Source organism: Chanodichthys erythropterus, chromosome 19, assembly GCF_024489055.1.
Source record: "Chanodichthys erythropterus isolate Z2021 chromosome 19, ASM2448905v1, whole genome shotgun sequence".
Lineage (NCBI taxonomy): Eukaryota > Metazoa > Chordata > Actinopteri > Cypriniformes > Xenocyprididae > Chanodichthys > Chanodichthys erythropterus.
In genome coordinates this window covers 27,395,848-27,419,761 of record NC_090239.1, presented here as the reverse complement: position 1 = coordinate 27,419,761, position 23,914 = coordinate 27,395,848, and the positions used below count along the sequence as shown (strand labels likewise).

Sequence of the window (23,914 nt, the reverse complement as noted above, 5' to 3'; positions counted from 1 at the left end):
TCATTCTAATGTGTTTTTTTGTAAAGCCAGGAAGCAATTCAACAGGCATATTAAATGTTTTATGAAAAGGTAATTGCTCCAGCTAGCCAAAATGGCTTCAAGACTATTATTGTAACTGTAAAAGACAATTCAATTTGACTGTGCTGATACAATTTCCTGTGTTAGTCATCATCACTTTTTGAAAGCACCTAATCCTCACCTCAACAGGATCTTCTTGAGAATCAAAAGAGGGACGTAGTGCAATAATGCTGGCTGCACCATCCAGAGCCTCACTAAGCTCCTTGAGGAACACACCACAGAAGGGCACCACTTTGCATCCAGGGATGTTGAGGGCACGGTTGACCACTTTCTTGTACTCAGATGATGATTCGTGCTGGGCCATGGCGTCCTTTAGACCACGCATGGTCTCAATATCTGCCTGGTCCATGAACTGCCACATCTTCAGCACTTTACGCGACCTGGGGAAGAATAAGTTGTGAGCAGGATTGTAGGGATGTCATTTTGGGTGTCCTGAATTTGCTCAAGGCCCCTTAACATTTTTGTGTACATTCCTGACACCACAGATGCTTAAGTGTAACCTCAATTATATTCTGGATTAAGTCATACAATCTGTATGTTAAACCATTGCCCATGACTCATATCATTCCAGTATTTCTCTATCCATACCAACAAAAATGGGGGGAAAAAATGGCTCCAATGCAAACTCAAAGAGGTTGCTACTAGGTGTGTGACAAGATCTCATGCCACGAGATCTCGCGAGAGTAACATGTGACAAGATTTCTTGCTGATATTGCCTTGACGGAGTGTGATGGTGAAATTAAGATTGAATATGCCACCACTACATTTACATTACACCTTCACTGTCATTTTGCTTTATATAGAAATAAAAACCATTTAATTCAGTTATATAACGGTCGCTTCAGTCCCATCCAGCTCATCCAACATAAGCTGTTCACTGATCAAGAGACAAGCGTGATTAAGAAACAAGATGACTGACAAGACCATGGTTGAGGATTCGTTACACAACAGAGCCAAAGCGTCTGACAAATGTCTTATCTTGTAAAATGCACTCTCAGCACCACTGCTCTCTATTCACAGAGTATGCACGATCGCGAAATCAAAAGTAAAGTGCAAGCGTGCATTCAAACGTGATTTCAATACCCCGCATTTTAAAAGCGGCTCCCTGATGCATGCAAATATCTCCCAATATAAAAGCTATCTTAGGCTGGGCTGTGTAGTTCTGTTAGTTCTGTATCATCCTTGAAGAAAGATTTGGTCTCTATTTACACTTATTGTTCTATTTGCAATATTGAGAGAGTACTTTGATTACGGTTGCACTTATTGCTTGTATTTAATAAGACTAAGAGAACACTGTTATTCAGTTTTATTTATAATGTTTTTATTTCTATGATCAATTTATGGAAAGAAGTTCAGTTAGGAGGTCAAAAGATGTAGAACCTCATAAATCATGTACAATTCTAAGGTCTGAAGAGACTCATGTGAAATCATACAGGAGAGAAGACAATCAGTTGAGTTTGTGGCAAAACCTTTCACAGTGTTTGAGCATTGTTGTCTTTTACTGCATTTGATAATTCAGAGTAGAACTGAAATGACATTCATTACAAGATGATTAGTTAAAACATTGCAAATGCACCTGCAGACTATTTTTTTTATTTCTGACTATATTGTCATTGAGGATTTCTTAAAAATACTGTGTAAAAATGTTGTCTCGTTTCGTTCTCGTGAGCTAACTGTCTCGTCACATCCCTAGTTTCTACATCTTACAATAGCGAAAATGGCATTGTAGAACTTAATTAATTTTAATATCTTTATGGTAAGCATAAAACATTTGATAGGTGACTAAAATCTCAGCAATAAAACAAAATACAAAAACATCCCTCAGAAGTGGTAAAAAAGCAAAGCTGGATGAGAGAGAGCTCTGTAGGACATTGTAGGTCACTACACCATAGAATAACTTTGGGTTGGGTTAGAATTGGCTTGCAGATTAATAGAAATACAAACAGTGAGACTCATCTTTTCACATGTTACAAATGTACTGTCGAAAACAAATCAATGACTCAGGAATGTTCCTCACTTTGTTAAGCATCGTGAAATGGAAACAAAGACGACCATTTATTTATACAGGGTTATTTCTTTTTTAACTAAGCACTTCAAGGCATCATGCCATACCTGAGACCTGCCAAGAACTCCATGACCGCATTGTAGTTGCCCATGTTCCAGGAGCACTTCGCCACATGGACGAGGTATGAGAAGACTTCTCTCTTCTCCTCCATGGACCCAGCAGTCAGGATAAGCCAGGTCACCCATGAGCTCACCTAAACACACAACACACACCTTATTATAAGGCCCTACTGACAGAAGAACAACTACAACAGTCTTGAGAAAATGCTGATATACCATATCCTACTTACTCTTTTCACTCTCTCGCTTTCTTGCTGTATAATCATCATCATCATCATCATCATCATCATCATCATCATCATCACATATATATTTGGAAGAAACACTGCAGATTGTATAACATAAATCTCTAGCTTCAAACTAAATCTAGAGTTCAAACGTGATTTAATTTACATTTCCAAGAAAAATGAAGATTTGAGTACACATGTATGTTTGAACTCACTGGATCCTGTAACACTAACACAGATAACAGGAGGTGTTGATTGGGTCTAGACCAGGGGTGTAAACCTCAGTTCCTGGAGGGCCACAGTAATGGAGAGTTTACTTCCAACCCTGCTCCAACACACTGTAGTTTTCAAAGGTTGCGTCTGAAAGCTTAGGCAGCTGACTTGTTGCCTCGCTCCCTTATCAGGCAAGGACTTTGTAGGCAGTGTTTGCGCACAAAGGTACCTTACAAAACTGAGGCAGTGTAACGGTTTAATGATCTACAGCAAAATAGAGTGAGCTTTAGTAAAAACTAAGCAAATATTTAATTACTCCAATGGTAATTTCTCACTATAAATGACATCAAGCAAGTAAGAAAACAATTACAAGAAGTGGCTGCAACCAACTTTGCCTAATCTTAATAACTGGGTGGACATAGTACATGATATTTTTACAATGGAGAAGCTAACCTATGTTTTACGACTTAAGTCTTAGTTGTTTTCAGTGCTATGGAGAGACTTAGGGCAGACATTTTCACAAAAATTGGGTAAATAATGTTTTGCAGTGGGTTGGTTTTGTTTGGGTGTTCTTTAATTTTTTTGTTTGTTTGGTTGTTTTTTGCTTTATTATTATTTTCATATAGGGAATGTATAGGATTTATCCATGTCAAATGTATAAGAATATATGGGTTTCAAGTGATTTTTTACTTTAATGTAATTAATAATGTAATTTTTGTGATTATTTAAGTGTTTTACATTGATGATGTTTGTATTTCCCTATATTGATTATTTGTCTTTGGATAAATTAACAAAAAAAAACAAAAAAAGAAAAAGAAAAAAAAGAAAGAAACTACAAATAAAACAGCATTCAGTTGAAATAGAATTATTTTCTAACATTTCGGTCTTTACTGTCAATTTTGATGAATTGACAGTAAAGACAAAAGGATACATCTATGCTGCCTTCAAAATTTGATCAGATGAAGGTATCTCAGGAGACAGGAAATGAAGCTAACATTGGATTGGAAAGTGCCTTGATGCCTTCCTACCTTCGAATGCAGACTCTGAAGGTGGCATATTTAAGCTTTCAGATGCAGCCAAATAATCCTGAAGGATTTGATTAGCTGGATCAGGTGCGTTTCATTAGGGTTGAAGCTAAACTATGCCCGACTATGGCTTTCCAGGAATTGAGTTTTACACCCCTGGTCTCTAGACTATATACACCCCCTCATAGTTGAAGGAATAGTTCATCTAATAATTTAAATTCTGCCATCATGAATTTACGAACACACATTTTGTTCCAAATCCTATATTACCCTGTACCAAACTATATTTTTGAATTTTTGAAGAATATCCTTGCCACCCTTTTCTAAATAATAAAATTAGATTATGACAGTGATCCATTCAAATGCTGGGCTATATTTGAAGTCTTCTGAATTCATACAGTGGGGAAAAAAAATCCCATCTCCAATGTTATTTTTTCATTATCCCATGATTTACTCACCCTCAAGCCTTCCTAGGTGTATATGGCTATCTTCTCTCATACGAACACAATCGCAGTTATATTAAAATATATCCTGGCTCTTCCAAACTTTATAATGGTAGTGATTGGAGCTCATGACTTTTGAAGCCCAAAAAAGTGCATCCATCCATCATAAAAAGTAATCCACATGGATCCAGAGGGTTAACAAAGGCCTTCTGAAGAGAAGTGAGGGGTTTTTGTAAGAAAAATATCCATATTTACAACACTATAAACTATAATAACCAGCTTCCGGCAAACATCCATACGCAAGTCGTCTTACGGCAGAAGCGTATACTCTGACACGACGCATGACGTATGGATGAATGCGGAAGTGCAGAGAATAGAGCAAAACAAAACACTGGTCACGAATTAGAAGTCTAAAACAAGAATTTTTAAATAGAAATGTCAGAGCATTTCAATATAAGAGTAGAGGAGCTTGAGTTTGTTGAACCTATTCATTTGTTTAACCACGAGAGCGGTCTACTCTCACCTACATCATACGTCGGGTCAGAGGTTACGCTTACGCTTTAAGTCAACTTGTGTTTGACGGAAGCTGGTTATTAAAGTTTATAAAGATTTAAATATGGATATTTTTCACATAGCTTTGCTTCAGAAGGAATTTATTATCCCCTAGAGCTGTGTAGATTACTTTTTGGGCTTCAAAATCTTGAGAACTATTCACTACCATTATAAAGCTTGGAAGAGCCAGAATATGTTTTAATATTACTCTGATTGTGTCCGTCTGAAAGAAGAAAGTCATATACACCTAGAACAGCTTGAGGGTGAGTAAATCATGGGACAATTTTCATTTTTGGGTGAACTAACCCTTTAATATGCTGAAAATTATGTAATTTGTGGGTTGTTTCCCTTGAAAAGACTAACACTGTTCAGTTTGTTTGAACATCCTGACCAATTGCATCCTAGCAGTTGGATAACAACATGCTAAAGACTACTCAGAACACCTTAGCAACTGCATAGTTACGCCCTGGCAACCACCTAGAACAACCCCAGCCTTGTGGTGGCGAGTCTTGTACGGTCAGTCACCACTCACATTTTCTTTAAACACAAAGTCACAGAAAATGACCATCTCTAGTCCTGAGCGCTCATAACAGCAATCAGTTTGAGAACAAATATTTCTGCCATGGCGTGTTGCAGCTAAAAACACCTCACAGAAAGTCAGTCAGTTACATAAACAGTTGTGCTGGGGTCCGGATGGTCAGGAACTTTTAATACGAGGGGACCGGTACACTGAAGCTCATGACATTTTGCCAGCTTTCCACCGGACAGACTGCTGCTCTTGAGTTACTGTGCAGGCCAACCAGCCAGCAGCGAACGGACAGCAGACCTGACACATTAAAAACTTACGTAAGTGTTGCCAGAGACACTTCACCCTGGAAGGGGCTTCAAAGGTGGCCGTCGATAAAGTGTTTGTGTAAGACCACAACAAAGACAACAAATCCTAGATTGTGTATGGACACCCAGTGGCAACATTACAGGGATGTATGATGTGGGTTACAGCACAACCAAAATAACACAACACATTGCTGGGGCATTAATTAGTCCACAGGAAGCATTAAGGTAAAAGAGCAAACCAAATCCATCTAAAGGAGGAATCTGTGACTTGTTCTCAAAGGACACTGGGATTAATGCTTGGGGGGATGAAGCATAGTCCTGTTATGTGATCCATTGACTTTATGCTGTGATAGTATTACATCACATCGAAGCCTGTGATCTAGTGAACTCCCTTCTACCATGAACACTTCTTCTGATCAACAAGGCAGTGGATAAAAACTTTCAAGGAACTGCACTCAACGATGAAAGATGATTCCTTAGAGCATTACGCTACTTGACAAGATGTAAGACTGATTTCAAAGACTGTCACAATGTGAAGGTCACTTTACTGAGTTGTGAGTCTTACATAACGAGCATTACTGTCATGCATCTGCAAACCTTTATTTCACATGTTATTCCCAGTCATAACCCGTCTAGATTCCTGCTCTTACATGAAACATAACCAGCTTTGAAGCTTCAACATTTGACATTTTCATGTTTTAAGACTTAGAGTTCAGCCAAAATGGCAAAAACACATTTCACGTCCATTTTGTTTCTCAAAATCAAAACCAGCTGATCTAAAGACAAGCGTGTACCTTAGAGATGACATCACTTTCTTCGAACCCCATTCAAAAGGAGAAACACAATTTTCCTCTGGCACTCTTAGTATCAAATATTTAAGACAACTGCAATAAACTCACATCTGTTTGAATAAGTAGGTTCTCATTGTGAACATGAAAAGATCCACAGGATCTCAAGAACAGACACTTGTGATGGCAACTAACCCAACTGTGACAAATGTCCTTCGGTGTCTAACTCAATTTTTCTTCAAAAGTCAAAGCTACTTTTCTGCCCTTTCATTTCCACTTCCTCTGGAATGAATCTGCACCATTACTGAATGCTCACCTCGTTGAATCTTGTGACGAGATCTTCTACTGTGTTGTGATGGTCGTTCTGAGTGGGCATGATGGGGGCAGACAGGGAGGCTTTTAGGTGCGGGTGGCGTTTGTGGCACTCTGGGCTGCCCAGGTCTCGGGTGAGAAAGCTGAGGTAGTCAAGGGGGAAGACGCGACGGTACAACTGCTGCTCCTGTTCTGTCAGGATGGTGGCGATCTCCTCGGGAAACTGGATGAGGTGCCGCAGATCAGCTAGTTCCTTACTGATGCCCGTCACGGCAGACGGGAGGATGTTGGAGTTGGCCATGGAGCTGCACAGCTGCCGTTCTGAGAGAGACAGAGACAGTGGAGTTTACTGAATAATATCTTCATGGACAGGTGACCGTCAATTCCTTTCTCTAACAGTAAAAATCACTCTCTGACCACACTGTACCACTACTCTAATTTTCGTAACATGAGAGAGGTTGCAAGCTCTAACATTTTGATTGACAGCAAAGAATAACAAGAACATATGAACCAGTCTTGCACTCAAAATTCAGTTGCGGTTTTGGAAATCTAATGGAGTCACATTGGTTACAGATAGAGATCCACAGGTCAACCAGTCGGTTTTTATTTTAGCCGATCTGTATTCCGGACTTTGTATGAAATTATCTCTGAAGGGAACTGACCATCTTCAGATAAGTTTCGATGGCATTTACTTTTCCGCTTACCTCCGTTCCGTATAAAGTAGTGTTTATAAGAGCCTAGAGAAAACGCTGCTGTTCCATAAGCACCACCTACTGTCAGAGAGTGAATCTGCATTTTCATTCAGTTCGTCTGCCGTTTTTGTTTTGTGCAGGTGTCTTATATAGCATAATTTCACAAATCTAAAGCCAGACCATTCTGTTTTTGCTTTAAATCTTGAAATGATCTAATTCAAAAACAACTGCTCATGCTACGTGTGTGTGTAGTATCTTTGTTTGGATCATGATTAAAATGCTTTGGTTGTCTCCAATTTCAAATGGCTAAAGATTTTTTGTTTAAAGGGTTAGTTTACCCAAAAATGAAAATGTCATTAATGACTCACCCTCATGTTGTTCCCAACCCGTAAGACCTCTGTTCATCTTTGGAACACAGTTTAAGATATTTTAGATTTAGTCCGAGAGCTTTCTGTCCCTCCATTGAAAATGTATGTACGGTAGACTGTCCATGTCCAGAAAGGTAATAAAAACATCATCAAAGTAGTCCATGTGACATCAGTGGGTTAGTTAGAATTTTTTGAAGCATCGAAAATACATTTTGGTCTAAAAATAACAAAAACTACGACTTTATTCAGCATTGTCTTCTCTTCCGGAATCCTTTCCATTGAATTGATTCCATTGAATCCTTTCATCTGTCGGCACTGGTAATGCACTTTTGCGTCACCTTGGTTGTTTTTGGCGATTAGGACATTTACGATGCTTCAACAAATTCTAACTAACCCACTGATGTCACATGGACTACTTTGATGATGTTTTTATTACCTTTCTGGACATGGACAGTCTAACGTACATACATTTTCAATGGAGGGACAGAAAGCTCTCGGACTAAATCTAAAATATCTTAAACTGTGTTCCAGAGATGAATGGAGGTCTTACGGGTTTGGAACGACATGAGGGTGAGTCATTAATGACATAATTTTCATTTTTGGGTGAACTAACGCTTTATTTGCTCTATAACAGACAAACTGGCCTCAAACAACAAATTAATTTGCTTAAGAGGAAATTAAAAAAAAATCAGCGACTAGGTACCAAAATCGGCCAATTTGCTTGTAAAAATAAATAAATAAAAAAAATAACAATAAAAATCGGAATCGTCCATGAAAAACCACGATCGGTCCATCACTAGTTACAGAATGCAGAGTCACTCTCTTTTATAACCAAACTGTGTATGAACAGAAAGCTACTGAGTATAGAACGAACAACCAGATTCTTCTGCTGTGTAAACATGACCATTCAAATGGGAGATGCCTAATGGGATTGATTTAGTTTACCATTTTAAAGACACACTCACTTCATTCCAAAATATCTATAGCTCACTCCACAGGCAACATTTTAAGGCATTATTGGGAGTGTCTTAATTCAAATCTTGTTTCAAAAAGTAGGAAGAAACCTTATTTTACCCAAGACATAGCCTAAGATACTTGTCTTTGGCTATATTCTAAGGTAGCATTACATGTATCCTTTAAAAATAAATCAAAGATGGAGGAGGATATAGGAGAAACATTGATTATAAAATCAACTTCATTATGTATTGGAAAGTGTAGCTAAAACATAATTAAACAGACTAGTTAGAGCTATTTCTAGAAACACACAAAGTTGCATTTGTAGAAAGTGGTCAGTAGGTTTTGGAACAGAGCCATTACATGGGACATTTCTTACTTTTATAAATTCAATCAACCATTTTCACATCAACACACACAAATCAATATCCTTTATTGCCACACAACAGGGTGGTGGTTCAGTTCAGTACAGTACAGCACAGTGCAAAGGAGGAAGATAAACCCAGACATAGATAAACCAATCATTATACAATAAAGCGCAGTATTTACAAAGTAATTAAAGAGAAGAGGAGAGTACCCGCAAAAGACAAAATAAATAACTCTGATAATGTATACTGTGTGACACTGTGGCCTCATCAGTGCAGTCTAGTAAAAGTCGAAGACGCCATACATGCCAGAGTTGTAAATATCCACAATAACCCATATACTGTGACACTGATGGACCATTTCTTCTTCATCACCGGGCACAGTCATCCTTCATTAAGCCCCAGTATATTTACATATCTCCACTGTTTCCTCCACTCTCGCCTGAGATTGTGATCAAAAAACGGTTATGCTGGTATGGTGCTCAAGGGCAGGTCAAGCAAAAATAATATAAATACTGTGAATCATGCTTGTCTGGATAGCATCAGCTGTCAAAAGCAGTGTTTGCAGACTCCTTTGGCTCGACGCGCCACCATGGCGACCGTCGGAACAGGAGGGGCAGAGTGAGAGTGCCGTTTGATTTGTGTATCCAGTCTAAAGCCTTCTGATAGAACATGAGGGTGTGTTTCTAGTACGCACTGAGACTCAAATGCAGCATCATATCAAAACCACATAAGCTGTTTGGAACAATTTACATTTTGGTGTTAGCATGTTGCTAAGCTAATGACACAATACTCTAAACAGAAGAAAAAAAAAACTAGTACAAAAAATAATAAGCAAAACGTATGAAGCTTATATCAAAACGGAATAAAAATATCAAGACAGTATGCTGTCTAGGTAAGCCGCTAACTAGCATACACATTCAAACGCAGTCAAATCCTTTGCAGTTCAGCTCAGAAACTCAGTTATGAAGAGAATCAAACTACTTGGGGGAAAAAAAGTGTGAATAAACCTGAGCTGTTTAGTAACATCCTTTATGTCACATAAAATAGGCCAATGGCCAATCATGCTAAGAGCTCTTCTGAGGTGAGTTTCAGGTACATCGCAGCATCATGCTGTTGTCTCACATCCATTCGCATTTCATTAGCCATCACATGCATCTGCCTTGTGTCCTTTTCTCCTCGCACATGGCATCTTTTGAAGCAAAATGGAGGGAATTGAATACACTGCATTAGGTTGTGAATTAGCTGCCCTGATCTTTATGCATGGGCCACTCATGATGCAGGTCTCAAAGCAGACAGGAAGCAGCACTCATTTTGTGATCCTCCTATTGGGACATGCTGAGGTACACGTCCTGCTAAAATCATCCCTATTGTTTATACATATGCTAGAACTGCACAATAATATATGCTAGAGCTGCACAATAAATTAGAAAAAAATAAATGTGATTGCATTTACAGCTACTGCAATAAACAAATAGTGAAAAGTGTTGATTAAAGCATTGCATTCATGTGTAATCCCATTTTTGTCATAATTATCCAGGCCTATAGTTCATGTTTATGATTCTAACACACTCTGTAATATGCAATTAAATGGAAAAGCAGATATCTAAAAATTTATGATGCTGATACAACACAGTTCGTACAAATATGAAATTTCTGTCATTAATTACTCACCCTCATGTCATTCCGAACCCGGAAGACTTTGTTCATCTTCAGAACACAAATTAAGATATTTTTGATGAAATCCAAGGGTATCTGATCCACACATAAGCAGTAACATATTAAAAACATGGTTGAGTTGGCATTCAGACGTAAACAAGGAAGCATGCGCTGAGTTCACTACGTATGACAATGGTTCAAACTGTTGAATAAAGTTGTTATTTTTGTTCTGTTTTTGCCCACAAAAAGTATTCTTTTCTCTTCATAACATTAAGGTTGAACCACTGTAGTCACATTGACTATTTTAACCATGTTTTCAACTACCTTTTTGGACGTCAAAAGGTGCAATGATGTTGCTGCCAATGTGTGAATCAGATACCCTCGGATTTCATATCTTTCATTTATTTGTGTTCAGAAGATGAACAAAGGTCTTACAGGTGTGGAACGACATGAGGGTGAGTACTTAATGACAGAAATTTCATTTTTGGGTTGAACTAACCATTTAACCAGTCAAGAGCTTTAGGAGAAAGTAGCCTTTGTCTTGGACAGAAACAGTCTGGCTTATGCATGTTTGATTTATGTCCAGTGAGTTTGACTTACAATAACATCACTAGAATCCCATCTCCTATGGAGAATAAATCATTAATAGACAGTGCTTCTGCAAAATAACTAACCTGTAACTGCCTAAGTGGACAGAAGTCCTATATAAACCATACAAACATTACATAGATTTGCTGTCTTGAATATGTAGGGAAGACCAAGGGCAACTGTAACAAACTAAATATGTGTTCGATCACAAAACAGTTAGAGTGATGACACTCACTTAAATGCTTAGTAGAGTTCTTGCTCTGCCTGAAAAAAAAAATGGATTGATTCACTTGAAATCGCATGCATTAAGGTGATCTGATCTATTATTAATGCTACAGTTGCATTATAGATATATACAGCAAATGCTTCCTATACCAAATAACAACAGGTAGATTTGCATTATTCAGTGAGTTATGAAAGTAATGCCCCTAGACTCTTCTACAACCTCCAGGATAGTGCTTCAAATGAAGACGCAATAAAAAAGAATTCAGAATAACCTTGAGCACTACTGTATGTTTCATTTTTATGTAACAAATGTGTGAAAGCCTCCAGAACATCATAACCTTGCAAAATAGAAATCTCATTTATAACCACCTGTGGCTGTACTATCAAACTACACATACATTTTAATTCATCCATCACTCACTCGGTTTAGTATTTTAATTTAGGTTTAAGGCAGTTAAAAAGGACTTTTTATTAATCTTGTATTCATCAAGAGAGCAAAAAAAAACATTAAAATTAAATAAAATATTTTGATTACTGTTCATTACTGTATACCTGACATAAAATATTACTAAAAATCAATGTCACAACTCTAGGAATGTTTTTGGTGAGTCGTCTTGTCTCGAACCAAAAACCCTTGGTCTGCTGAAGGTACAATACATGGTTAACTCTCTACGCAATGAAAACAAACCCCAACACATTAGTCCTTGACACCAGCCACTGGCCACCAGAACAGCACCATTGATGCAATATTGAAAATAACTCCACAAGTGACAGCACTGCCTGTTGTTGCGTGTATGGTAGAGTTGAAGAGTCACTTACTGAGTATCCTGTAGTCCATCCTCTGCGAGTGGGAGTGTTTCATGGTTGTGGTCGCAGCGGCAGGCGGCTCGCTGACTCCCTGCTTCACGCCACAACGGCGAGAGGTGTTTAGCCACATTTCAACTCAGCCTGACTGCAGCTGCCAGCCCTCCACTACCACAAATCTGACTCGCTGCATATCTCAGTTGTTCACATACACACACACACACACAGTTTGGCCACACTTACTCCCCTCCCTCTCTCTCTTGTTCTCTCTCTCTCACATTCAAGCTCATGCACTTACTCTCTCCATTGGCTGCTCCTTCCTGGCAGGTCATGTTACTCATAGATGAAAGCAACACATAGTGTTAAGTGGAGGGCAGGGAAATTGAGCACCCAAACATGCTCTGATCACCAGTAAAGAGCTCAGCGGTTGACTTGGGTAAGAGTCCAGTGAGAATTTGATAGGCAAACAATGACTTTATAGGCATTTGAGTCATAAATTTTGGTATGGGACTTTAGGGATGTGCTTGAATGTGATTGTTTCCATCATTAACCTTCCTAGCACATACTGAGAGAGACTGATCGACGAACAAGAACTCATATGGTTTTATCGTCCACATGCAAGCTCCATTAAGCACAGATAAAAGCTTTCCGGTAGATCCAGGGATCGCATTTATAAACTCAAGGCCATTAACAACTGAAATCATTTTTATCCCTTAAGACGTGACAGTCATAGTTCAGCCCATACTTTCTTTGAATATAGAAAAAAAAACCTTACACAACTTCAAAATCAACACTGTTAATTTGGCCTCTCATGTCTTTCCAAACCCATATGACTTTCTTTCGCTGGACACAAAATGAGAAATTTTGAAGAATGTTCATGCAATGCTTTACCATACAATGAAAGGAAACAGTGAACTGGGGAAGTCAGGCTCCAATATGGACAAAAAGTATGATTAAAGTGCCATAAAAGTTGCACACAAATCATGCACTATATTCCAAGTCTTCTGAAGTCTTATAAAAGATTTGTGACAGTCATTATTCACTCTCCCCCCACAAGAGGTCAAAAATATTGGGCTGTCAATAAGCGCTATGCCAGGTTTGACACCAATGACACCAAATGATGGTTGTTTAAGGAAGTGTGATTGAGAGCTATGTTGGTCTGCTTATCAAACAAAAATATTGTAGGGTTTCAGTAGACTTGGAATTAAGAGCAAATGTCAAGTATGGACAAAACTTTAAAAAACAAAACAAAAAAAAAAAACGGGTTAAAAACAACCCAAGTTATTAATAACTTATTAATAAATGTTCACCTTTTCATTATTATTGTTGCCTCTAGGAATTATGTTTCTAATTTTTAATTTCTAATTTATTTGGGATTCATTTTAAGCCAGCTATATAGTCATTTTTAAACAATAGTTGGGTTAAATAAAACTGCCCAGCACTTTGGGAAAACATTTAACCCAACCGCTGGGTTTGTCCATTTTCAACCTAACTTAGTTTGTTTTTAACCCAGTTTTAACCCAACTTTTATGGTGGTTTTTGGAGTTTGAAAGCCCTTTCTAACCATCTAAATGCATTATGTAAGCTGCATGAACATTCTGTAAAATACCTCTTAGTATTAGAAAATTACATGAGTGAGAAATAATGGCCAATATATAGTTTCAATATATTATTTTAAATACGGCAATATACAAAAGATGGTAAAGTAAAATAAGTCTCAATTGACACAGATGATCATCTTCTGTTTCCTGCACATGCATTCATAACACGAAACACGTCATCAGCACACTGCTCGAAATCTCAGTGCTATTTAAACACACCCCGACTGTCTAACAGAACCTGGGCTGTGCGCAATGCCTCACCTCCAGTGGTAAAGGTCTCAGAGTTTGCATTTTTCCTGTGAGCACAGAGCCACCTCTCATTCAGCACATTTGTGAGTGACTGTGTTCTTCTGACCTGACCCGGCCGGCACTATTCCGGTCCACCTCCATTTATCACCACTGAAACTCTGTTTGCATACTCCTGTATTGTATTTGAGTATTGTATCTTTATTTTATATTTCTCCTTAAATGAGTGTCCCTCTATAATAAAAACCGGCAAATACAACTGGAAATGGAGAAAACCACCTGTTGCTCCCATACAAAAGACGTTCTGGAGTGAACCTGACCCCCTGTGGATGCAGTTAATAAAAACCTTTGCTGCTGCATAAATGAGAGATGAATCAGAGAGATGGATCCTTTGCAATGACACAAAAGCCTTACTCTACAAATAGAACCAAACCCAATGACTCCACTGAAAACTGCAGGAAGGACCATTTTGGTGGATAAGGAACATAACCACTATATTTTCAGATTAGTTTTCAATCAGTATGGATGATCTAGTCATTGATGAATCGATTGCAGCTGTTTCAAAAATGCCACTGCTAGATTAATGACTGGTAAGAGAAAGAGGGACAGAATCACTCCGATTTCAGCATCCCTTCAATGGTTACCTATCAGATATAGGATCGACTTTAAGGCCCTATTAATATTTTTAAACATTTTAACTGGTCTCGCTGCCTCTCATCTGTCAGATCTTGTTATTCCACACCAGCCAGTACACTTGGCCAATGAACATTTGCTTCAGGTACCGCAGTCCTAAGACAAGGAAAAAGGCAATTGTGCCTTTTCAATAGCCAGACCTAGTGTCCAGTTTTCTTGATTGCTTTTTACAGCACTTCGGGTTGCACTCGTGGCAGTAAAAATGTGCATTATAAGAAACTAAACTAAAATATTCTTATAAATTTACCTTCTGTCTCCCCAAATCTTTAATGTTTGTTAGATCCTGGTGTAGAGATATTCAGATCCCTAGGGACCATCCAATGTAAATTTAAGGGGTTTATTTAACCCATTTTATCGTCCATCAGGTTAAAATTGTCTGCAAGTTCTCTCGTAAGTCTGTCTGTAAGTAAAAGAAAATAACTCCTCAAAAAGCTCTGGCCTCAATAATGACTTCTTTTGTTGGCTACTCATGCCAGTAGTGATTTTATTTTTAGAAATGCATTTTAAAAGGGTCATGAAATGGATTTTTGTATTATTTTATAATGTTTCCTGGGGTGCACTTACAATGTTAGTATGATTTTTACATCAAAAAATGTCATAATTTAGAAATAAAAGTCATTTTTCCTACTCTGATTTTATCCCTCTGATTTGAACGCTCTGTTTGAAGGGGCGTGTCTGCTGTGAGACTTTGATTGGTTGACATCTTGCAATTGAAATAAGTATTACATGGTGGAATCCTTTCGGACGCTTTTACCACATTTTTGCTATTACAGCTTTTGAGATTAACAAATCGTGAAAAGTGCTGATTATTGCATCATATTTAGATCTATTCCTATCACAATGAAGGTTGCATTACATTGAGCATTGAGCAGATGACAGACATCAGTGATCTCGTCATTGCAATGCAATTTCTATATTCTCACGAAATGCTTTCACCATAACTAACAATGCACAATAAAGTAAATACAGTAAGAGATTCACTGTATAGTGTAAGAGAGTCATATATAAAATGGGAGTTTTGGCAAGTGTCCAGACAAATTCACACTGCGTGATCAACAGATTCAGTCATTATAAAGAGAGTGTTCTTTGAAGTAGAAATACTAGGATCATTACTAGGATTGTTGTCATTACCGGTTTTAAAAAATGAAATATATTACTTACAGTTTGCAGGGTCCTTGCTGATTCCAGAACAGTTGATTCCTGATCTTTGAGCAAAAGCTTTTGGGCAAAGCCAGTATTGTATTACGACTTGTTCTCAAAACAGTCGCTGGTAAAATGTGCAGTACAAGACAGCAAGTTCAATCTTTACTAGCTGTTTGCATTTAAATGGCAAAAAAAAAAAAAAAACATTTTTAAAGGAAAAAAGGACAATATGTAAAACAGATTTCAGGTGCACAATGTTGCCATCTCCTAAAATAAACATGAGACATCTGTATGGGTTAAAAAATTAACCACCTGAACCATGGCCTCATTGGTCCATTCCCCAAAAACAAAAACATTTCACTGCCCGACCCAACAAAATGGTCTACAACTACAGATTCTAACCAACTTTGCTGCCCAAAACAGCTAATAAAGCTCAGCACACAATGAGATTTTTGATGTCACTTAATTTGCAGAACATCTTTACCTCTCACTATGTTTTAAAAGCCCAAAAATGGTGAGAATGTCCATTGAGAGGGGCCAGATTGCATTTTGGCTCAGATGCCTGAACTTCCCATAGCTCGCGAGAGAAAAATAATGCTTGTGTATTTAATTATAAGGCCATGAATACCAGGGTCACTGACTCATGATCCCACAGACGTCATGTCACCTGGAATTAGTCCAGAGCGCCAGCGCGTTCAAATCATTGAGGATCGTTTTACACCGACATGTCTCACAAAGGGCTTGAAGGTTACACTGCAAATGGATGAGCGCCAGTTGATAAGCTAATGCGGCCAGAATCGAATTAAAGGGAGAGCACTGTCTGACTTTTTGCAAATCAAAGCATGCGTTTGAAGTGTGCTGTTTGAATTGGTTGGCGAGCCAGAGTGAAAGAGGTGAGGGTTGAGGAAGTCCGAGACAGACACCCTTCTCCCCCGCGTCGGTCACGTTACGCAGTCCTCGATGGAGGAGAGATGATTTTCATTAGTTCGTAACCTGCTTCTGCGGCGCCTGTAAGAGGCCTCCTCATAAATCATCTTTCAGCAAGCAGGACTGCTGTGTTCTCTTCTGAATAAAAGACTAACACTCTGAACTAACATAACAATAAAGCAAAGATTATATGAATTATCTTAAAAGAAAGAATTATTCACGTGCAGAAAATATTATCTCACTATTATTGTGGTTGTGACCAAGTTTTCAACTAAGACTAGCTTCTACAATCAATGCTGAAAATCTTTCCTGAATGATTTTAAATACAAACACACAAATGCATTACTTTGAATGCAGAACATTTCTTTAAAAAGATGAAGTAGCTTGTGAATGAATAGAAAATTCTTGTAAAAATTTGAAATATGTCAGAAATCAAGGCTTCTTCTAGTGTCGCAAGGCAACACTGGTGGGCTTGATCTGAGAAAACCAAGTTAGTGATCTCTTGGGAATGATCCTCACATTCCAATCAAACCAAATCTTTGTTAATTCTGTCCAGAGGAACCACAAAGACCAAAGAAGATACACAGAGGGAAAAAAAACAGCCTTTGATCTATGCATCCGCATGTGAATCTATTATTGTGGCTAAGATTTGAATAAGCATCCATAAAAAAAAAGTGTCAGTTTCATTTATTTTCAATAAATACCCATTAATCTTGCTACAATATTTATAACCGTAGTTTAAAAGCCATCGAAAATGTAAATAAATCAGTTTAATTTTTTTTTTATATCATTATAACCAGATTTAAAAATGACAACTAATTATTGCACATTAACATCCTGCATAACTTTAAAGGATGGCAAATTTTTAACCAGCTTCGTATTGTAACAATGTGGGAAGTATATGTAAATAAACAATGTGTACTCTTTTTTCATGTTACCTGCACCCATATATCCCAGTTTATTAGTCATAAAGGTCAGGTCATTTTGCGTCATCCAGCAGACTTTAGACAGCTTTAGGGCTTTTGATAAAACTACAGATTGAAGTTGAACATTTTTATAGTCCCACACACCAACAGTTGGTTCGACATAGGGAAAGTGCTCCAAATTAAAAATGCATTATTGTACTGAATTTTTTTTTAAAAAGAGAACACCCTTTCCTCTGTTTTCTCTAGTCATGTAGCACAAAAAAAAAAAAAAAAATAATAATAAAAAAAATAAAAATTTAAAGCAGCAAACAGTGATTAAAAGGGCCCTCGTACCTGGGGCCACTGCCACCCGATGCCCTTAGGAAGACAGTGAATAGTGGGTGACATGCATGTAAACGAGTAAATACAGGAGAAATATGGTCATTTCGATGGGCCACACTTCCTGCTGCCAACAGGTGGTGCTTTGCCTGTAACTGAATATTGCCATGTAGATGTCTTCAGGCCAGGACTATTATCAAACATGAAGTTTGGAGCAGATAAGGCACTGTATGCCAGAGTTACGACAACTTCCCGTTTCGTGGCGTTAATCACATACTTTAGCACTTAGCATGGTTTAATGTGTTTCTAGCATGTTTGGTACTTCATGGCATATTGAAAAGCATGCCATTTCCTGTTGCAAGCAGGTGGAAAAGTTTCATGAGTTTGAGCATGTTTAGGCCCTCAAAAATGCGATTCATTTTGGAGAAGAAGAAGAATTGACTGAGCAATTACAATAGGGTCCTCACACCATCGGTGCTCAGGCCCTAAAAAAAAAAATTCCCCCTTTAATTGTAAAAAGACCAGCATGAACCTTCAATAAAACAGAAATCTGTGGGTTTCTTTACCTTTAAGCATTGGTCGACCTGTGGAGCCAACAGTGAAGCTGGGCAGAGAACTTCGGGCCCCGAGAGCAGCTGTCGCCTCCAGCAGGGCCCCACTCAGATAAGCTGCAATGCTGGTTCTAGGAGGACAAGCCCGAAATCTAATCTGCAACGTGGAGACTGGCGGCCATGACACAGTTTGGGCAAGCAGCTTCCTGGATGGGTTCAGGAGATGGACTTCAGGACACAGCGTAGGAACAACATGGCCAATCTGCAGAAAAGAGAGTCAATGAGAAGCCACATTAACTTCCTGAGGTCTGAAAACGCGCCAGCGCGTTTTCAGGTTTTTTTTCACATTGCAGCAAAATATATCAATTGAAACTATAGAATATCTTCTTTTATTTGTATACACTCAGAGTAAAAACAAAATGTTGTGCTTTTTGCAAAATAAAGAAAACTAAAATGATGTATGATCTGTCCTCTCCCTCTGAACAAAGTTGAATCTGATAGTTCTCAGAAAATGAACTATAACTTAAATAAAAATTAGACTTATGTCTAAAAAAACGTTGAAATGTCAGGTTTTAAATCATGTAATTCAAATCGAAAACAAAAATTCTGTGTTTATGTAATCTGTATGAAAAGAGACACGTCCGAAATCCGTGATTCAGCTCATTATCTGCTAATGCGGCCACGCCCATGGAGCCAGTGCTTTTCTGAGGCAAATTCAGAGGCAATACATGCATACATCGTCTCAATCGTGTATTTATTGTCTTGAAAAGTTTTATCTGGATGTTAAAGCCATGGTTAGCAAGCTCTGGAAGACATGCAGTTAGTTCCTGGTTCTTCTTCTTCTTTAGAATAATGTGTGGACTAAATGTGCACAGAGAGCGCCCTCCGGCTGCAAGTATGAATTGAAAACACCATTACTGAAATGTCCTCTTCTTCTTTAGAATAATTTGTGGACTAAAGGTGTACAGAGCGCCCTCCGGCTGCAAGTATGAATTGAAAACACCAGCGCTCATAGTGATAACAATGAATATAGAATAAATATAACTCCTCTGTATACAAAATTGACATAAACATATGAGAATCCATCAATATTTCTCCAAATCTGAATGCTTTTAAAATAAAAACCTATATTCAGAGTGTTTGCATCACAGAAATACATTATATTTTAAAGAATATAATAGAATACCATTATTTTAAATTGAGCTGAGACATGATTACAGAGGATTTTTTCACAGCCTACCTGATTGAAAGGCCTCATTATTATGCAGCACCATTAGTGGTTCTTTATGCAATTCTTTTGTCTTCTCAGGTGTAAATCATCCATTATGCATGATGATTCACGCCTCCACGCATACTGTGTTTCTTGACAAAAAGTGTCTTACAAAAACTAAATCAATATATTGTTTTATATGAACAAGTAGGCATTATAATTTTTACATAATTTTGAAGCAAAAACTCTAGCCTACAACCCCCAATACCCAGAAGTCTTGTAAACACAGATTTAATATATATTTTTGGCCTTATTTCAGTGACTTAATTTTTTTGTTTTTTCAATAACCATGCATAAACCAAGCATAAACGTTATCAAAAACACAAACATGTACATGTTCCTCACATATTATGGTAGCCTAGTTTGTGCTGAATACAGTGTAATGACACCTTTGTCATTAATATGTTTATGAACAACTGAAATAAGCACAAATGTCAGGGCATGTCAAAACTTCTCCAGGCCCCAAATCAGCCTCAGACCCCAGAGGGTTAATGTTTAATTTCACACAGTTAAGGCGGGAGGCACACTGTGCGATTTTGAAGAAGATTTGCGCACAGTCCTGCAGTGTGAATTCTCCTACGACGAACATCAAATTGTTTTCATTTATCAAAAAAGGAGTGATCAAAATTAAGGCTAGAGATGTCTTTGTTAGCCACCATTTTAGTCCTGTGTGTAATGCAGGTCAAAGTCACCAAACATGTATGGGCTGATGACGTAATACTCTGGACAAGTTTTCATGCGTGCATCCGTTTTTAAAGTGTCTTGACTGTCGTACAGTCTGACATAAATGATAGCCGAGATACCACAGTGGGATATGAGGATCATGAATGTACAGTCTGACAAGCAACAATCGTAAAGGACTATTATAAAATCGCACAGTGTGCACCCGGATTTAGGCAGAGAGACATGCTGTCTGAGGTTGGTTCTAACAAAGTGGTTCTCAACCTTTTAGACTCCAAGTTCCCCTTTGTCCAAGACAATATTCAAAGTCCCCATTATCCAAGCTGGTATTTACCTCTGGTACTTCTGTTGTAATAAACTCAAAAATATGATGTCATTTTGTTGTACTTCTTAATATTTAGTGTTTTATTTAAAATAAATATATATATATTTTTAAACTATTTATTTTTAGAGTTTTATTTAAAGGTGAACTAGAATTGAATTTATCTTGGCATAGTTAAATAACAAGAGTTCAGTACATGGAAATGACATACAGTGAGTCTCAAACTCCACTGTTTCCTCCTTCGTATATAAATTTCATTTGTTTAAAAGACCTCCGAAGAACAGGCGAATCTCAACATAACACCGACTGTTACGTAACAGTCAGGATCATTAATATTTACGCCTCCAATATTTGCATATGCCAGCCCATGTTCAAGGGATTAGACACGGGCAGCCAGTATTAACGTCTGGATGTGCACAGCTGAATCATCAGACTAGGTAAGCAAGCAAGAACAATAGCGAAAAATGGCAGATGGAGCAATAATAATTGACATGATGCATGATAACATATTTTTAGTGATATTTGTAAACTGTCTTTCTAAATGTTTCGTTAGCATGTTGCTAATGTACTGTTAAATGTGGTTAAAATTACCATTGTTTCTTACTGTATTCACAGAGACAAGAGCCGTCGCTATTTTCATTTTTAAACACTTGCAGTCTGTATAATTCAAAAACACAACTTCATTCTTTATAAATCTCTCCAACAGTGTAGCATTAGCCGTTAGCCACGGAGCACTATCAAACTCATTCAGAATCAAATGTGAAACATCCAAATAAATACTATACTCACATAATCCGATGTGTGCATGCAGCAAGCATGACGAACACTTTGTAAAGATCCATTTTGAGCGTTATATTAGCTGTGTAAACTTTGTTTATGCAATGATAGAGTCGAGAGCTCGGGAGGGGGTGGAGAGCGCAAGCCTGAATCGGTGCATTTCTAATGATGCCCCAAAATAGGCAGTTAAAAAAATTTATTAAAAAAAAAATCTATGGGGTATTTTGAGCTGAAACTTCACAGACACATTCAGGGGACACCTTAGACTTATATTACATCTTGTAAAAAAAAAAAAAAAAAAACGTTCGATGGCACCTTTAAGGGGTCCTTGATTATGATTTCAATTTTTTAAACTTTAGTTAGTGTGTTATGTTGCTGTTAGAGCATAAACAACATCTGCAAAGTTATGACGCTGAAAGCGCAGTGCAAAGGGAGATATTTTCTTTTACAGAAATCACTTTTTAAGGACTACAACAAACGGCTGGTAGGGACTACAACAAGCTTCTTCCCAAGTTGATCACAAACCACAAAATTTACATAAAACCTACCCCCGAGAACATGCAACAAAGGGGGTGAGGCCATGTTGGGCAGCTTTAGAGAAGAGGAAGAGTTGTTGTAGTAGAGTGTTGTTGCCATACCCGTTTCACAAATAAGGGTCAATTCAAGGCTGGATTTGCACAAAATATTAACATGATGGCACATGCTATTCAATGAGCTTAATCAATTCCACAGCAACTACATAAATTTATCCACTAACCATTCAGAAACATCCAGTTTCATTCTAAAAGTTGTAACTTCTCTCCAACAGTGTCGACTCCGGATTGAACAATGTAAGGTTGAACATCGTTACTGACAGCCGCTATTTTGGCTGCGTGAGATTTTCCAGCTTTGTTGTTGTTGAGCAACCGAAGCGCAAGCTGTTAAAGTGCTGCCCTCTTGCAGGGAGCAGCTCATTTGCATTTAAAGGGACACACACAAAAATAGTGTGGTTTTGCTCACACCTAAATTGTGGCAAATTTGACAAGCCATAATAAATGATCTGTGGGGTATTTTGAGCTGAAACTTCAGACACATTCTGGGGATACCAGAGACTTAAATTATATCTTGTGAAAAGGGGAATAATAGGTCCCCTTTAAATAATAAGTTAATATAATTACATTTAAATCATTTTAATATGTATTGGGGTCCTTGGAAGTTTTCCTGAGGCTTCATAGCTGGCCTTTGACCTCTGATTGAGAACCAGGTCTAATCAAAAAAGCTCAATTTGTTAACTAGTGGCAGAACTAATCAACAGGCTGACTAGTCAATACAGCCTATAAAAGAAATGGAGATTGCCATATAGCCTCTTTAATAATCTCTGATTTTGTGCCCTCCAGTGATTTAATTGCTGTAAGTGTGAACAACCCAAGGAACCAATAGCAGGCTCCTTAATAATGATAACAGGAAGTTTAAAAAAAAAGACCTCAAAATCTCTTCTGAACTAGTAACTGCAAGAAGTCTGCCCTATAAAAGCAAAAATGGAGATCAACAATCCCATATCTTCCCATCAAAATGATTCTGATTGTGTGAGAGTCATTTTGTGTGATTTGCTCATTTTACTTCTATCTTTGACGTAGTGCACATATCCTTGCGCTGCAGTGAGCGGCCATTATTTCACAATTACTGATCGAGACGGCATTTCTGCCTGCTGCTTCCAGGAAAGTCATTACAGCTGTTGTCTGTGCCCTTCCTCTGAAACGATTGACCCAGCTTCTTTGCCACCTCTCTCCCCAAATGGCACTGGCTCTGATGAGTATTAAACCATCTCATTGGATAAATGGATTCAGCGGCAGTGCTGCATTATATAGACGACTACCGGATGCGAAGCAGCTGTGTCAATAATCACATTAATCAGCTCCTACAATGCTGTGATATATATACATACATAAACATAATTTTGAAAACAATTGTGTTGCTTAATATTTTGTGGAAACCGTGGTACATTTTGTTTCAGGATTCTTTAATGGATAGAATATTGAACTAAACACCTTTAGATCTATGTTGAGCTCTAGAAAAATAATCAGCAGATGCTTATTTCAAGGGTGAGGTGGGTAACGTCTCTAATTGGACACAAAGAGCGTTTTGCTCTCCACCAAGGATAAAGGAGCTTATTGCCACAGCAACCAGGATGAAAGATTCTTGATAGTGCTTAGCAAGTCAATTGCTCTG

General features: G+C 37.9%; 1 protein-coding gene across 8 annotated transcripts in view; it reads right to left on the bottom strand.

Moving 5' to 3' along the window:
* The window catches only part of plce1 (phospholipase C, epsilon 1), a 96,881-nt gene that overhangs the window by 27,955 nt on the left and 45,012 nt on the right, over positions 1–23,914 (bottom strand). For 7 of the 8 annotated variants that reach the window (XM_067370111.1, XM_067370114.1, XM_067370117.1 and 4 more), the window contains exons 3-6: positions 18,672–18,918; positions 6,601–6,917; positions 2,191–2,336; positions 200–458 (exon numbers count right to left, since the gene is read on the bottom strand). In XM_067370111.1, the coding sequence (XP_067226212.1) occupies positions 200–458; positions 2,191–2,336; positions 6,601–6,917; positions 18,672–18,918 (969 nt within the window). Of the gene's footprint in view, positions 1–199; positions 459–2,190; positions 2,337–6,600; positions 6,918–12,266; positions 12,343–18,671; positions 18,919–23,914 lie in introns of those variants that run through there. The other variant, XM_067370118.1, reaches the window with a different exon arrangement.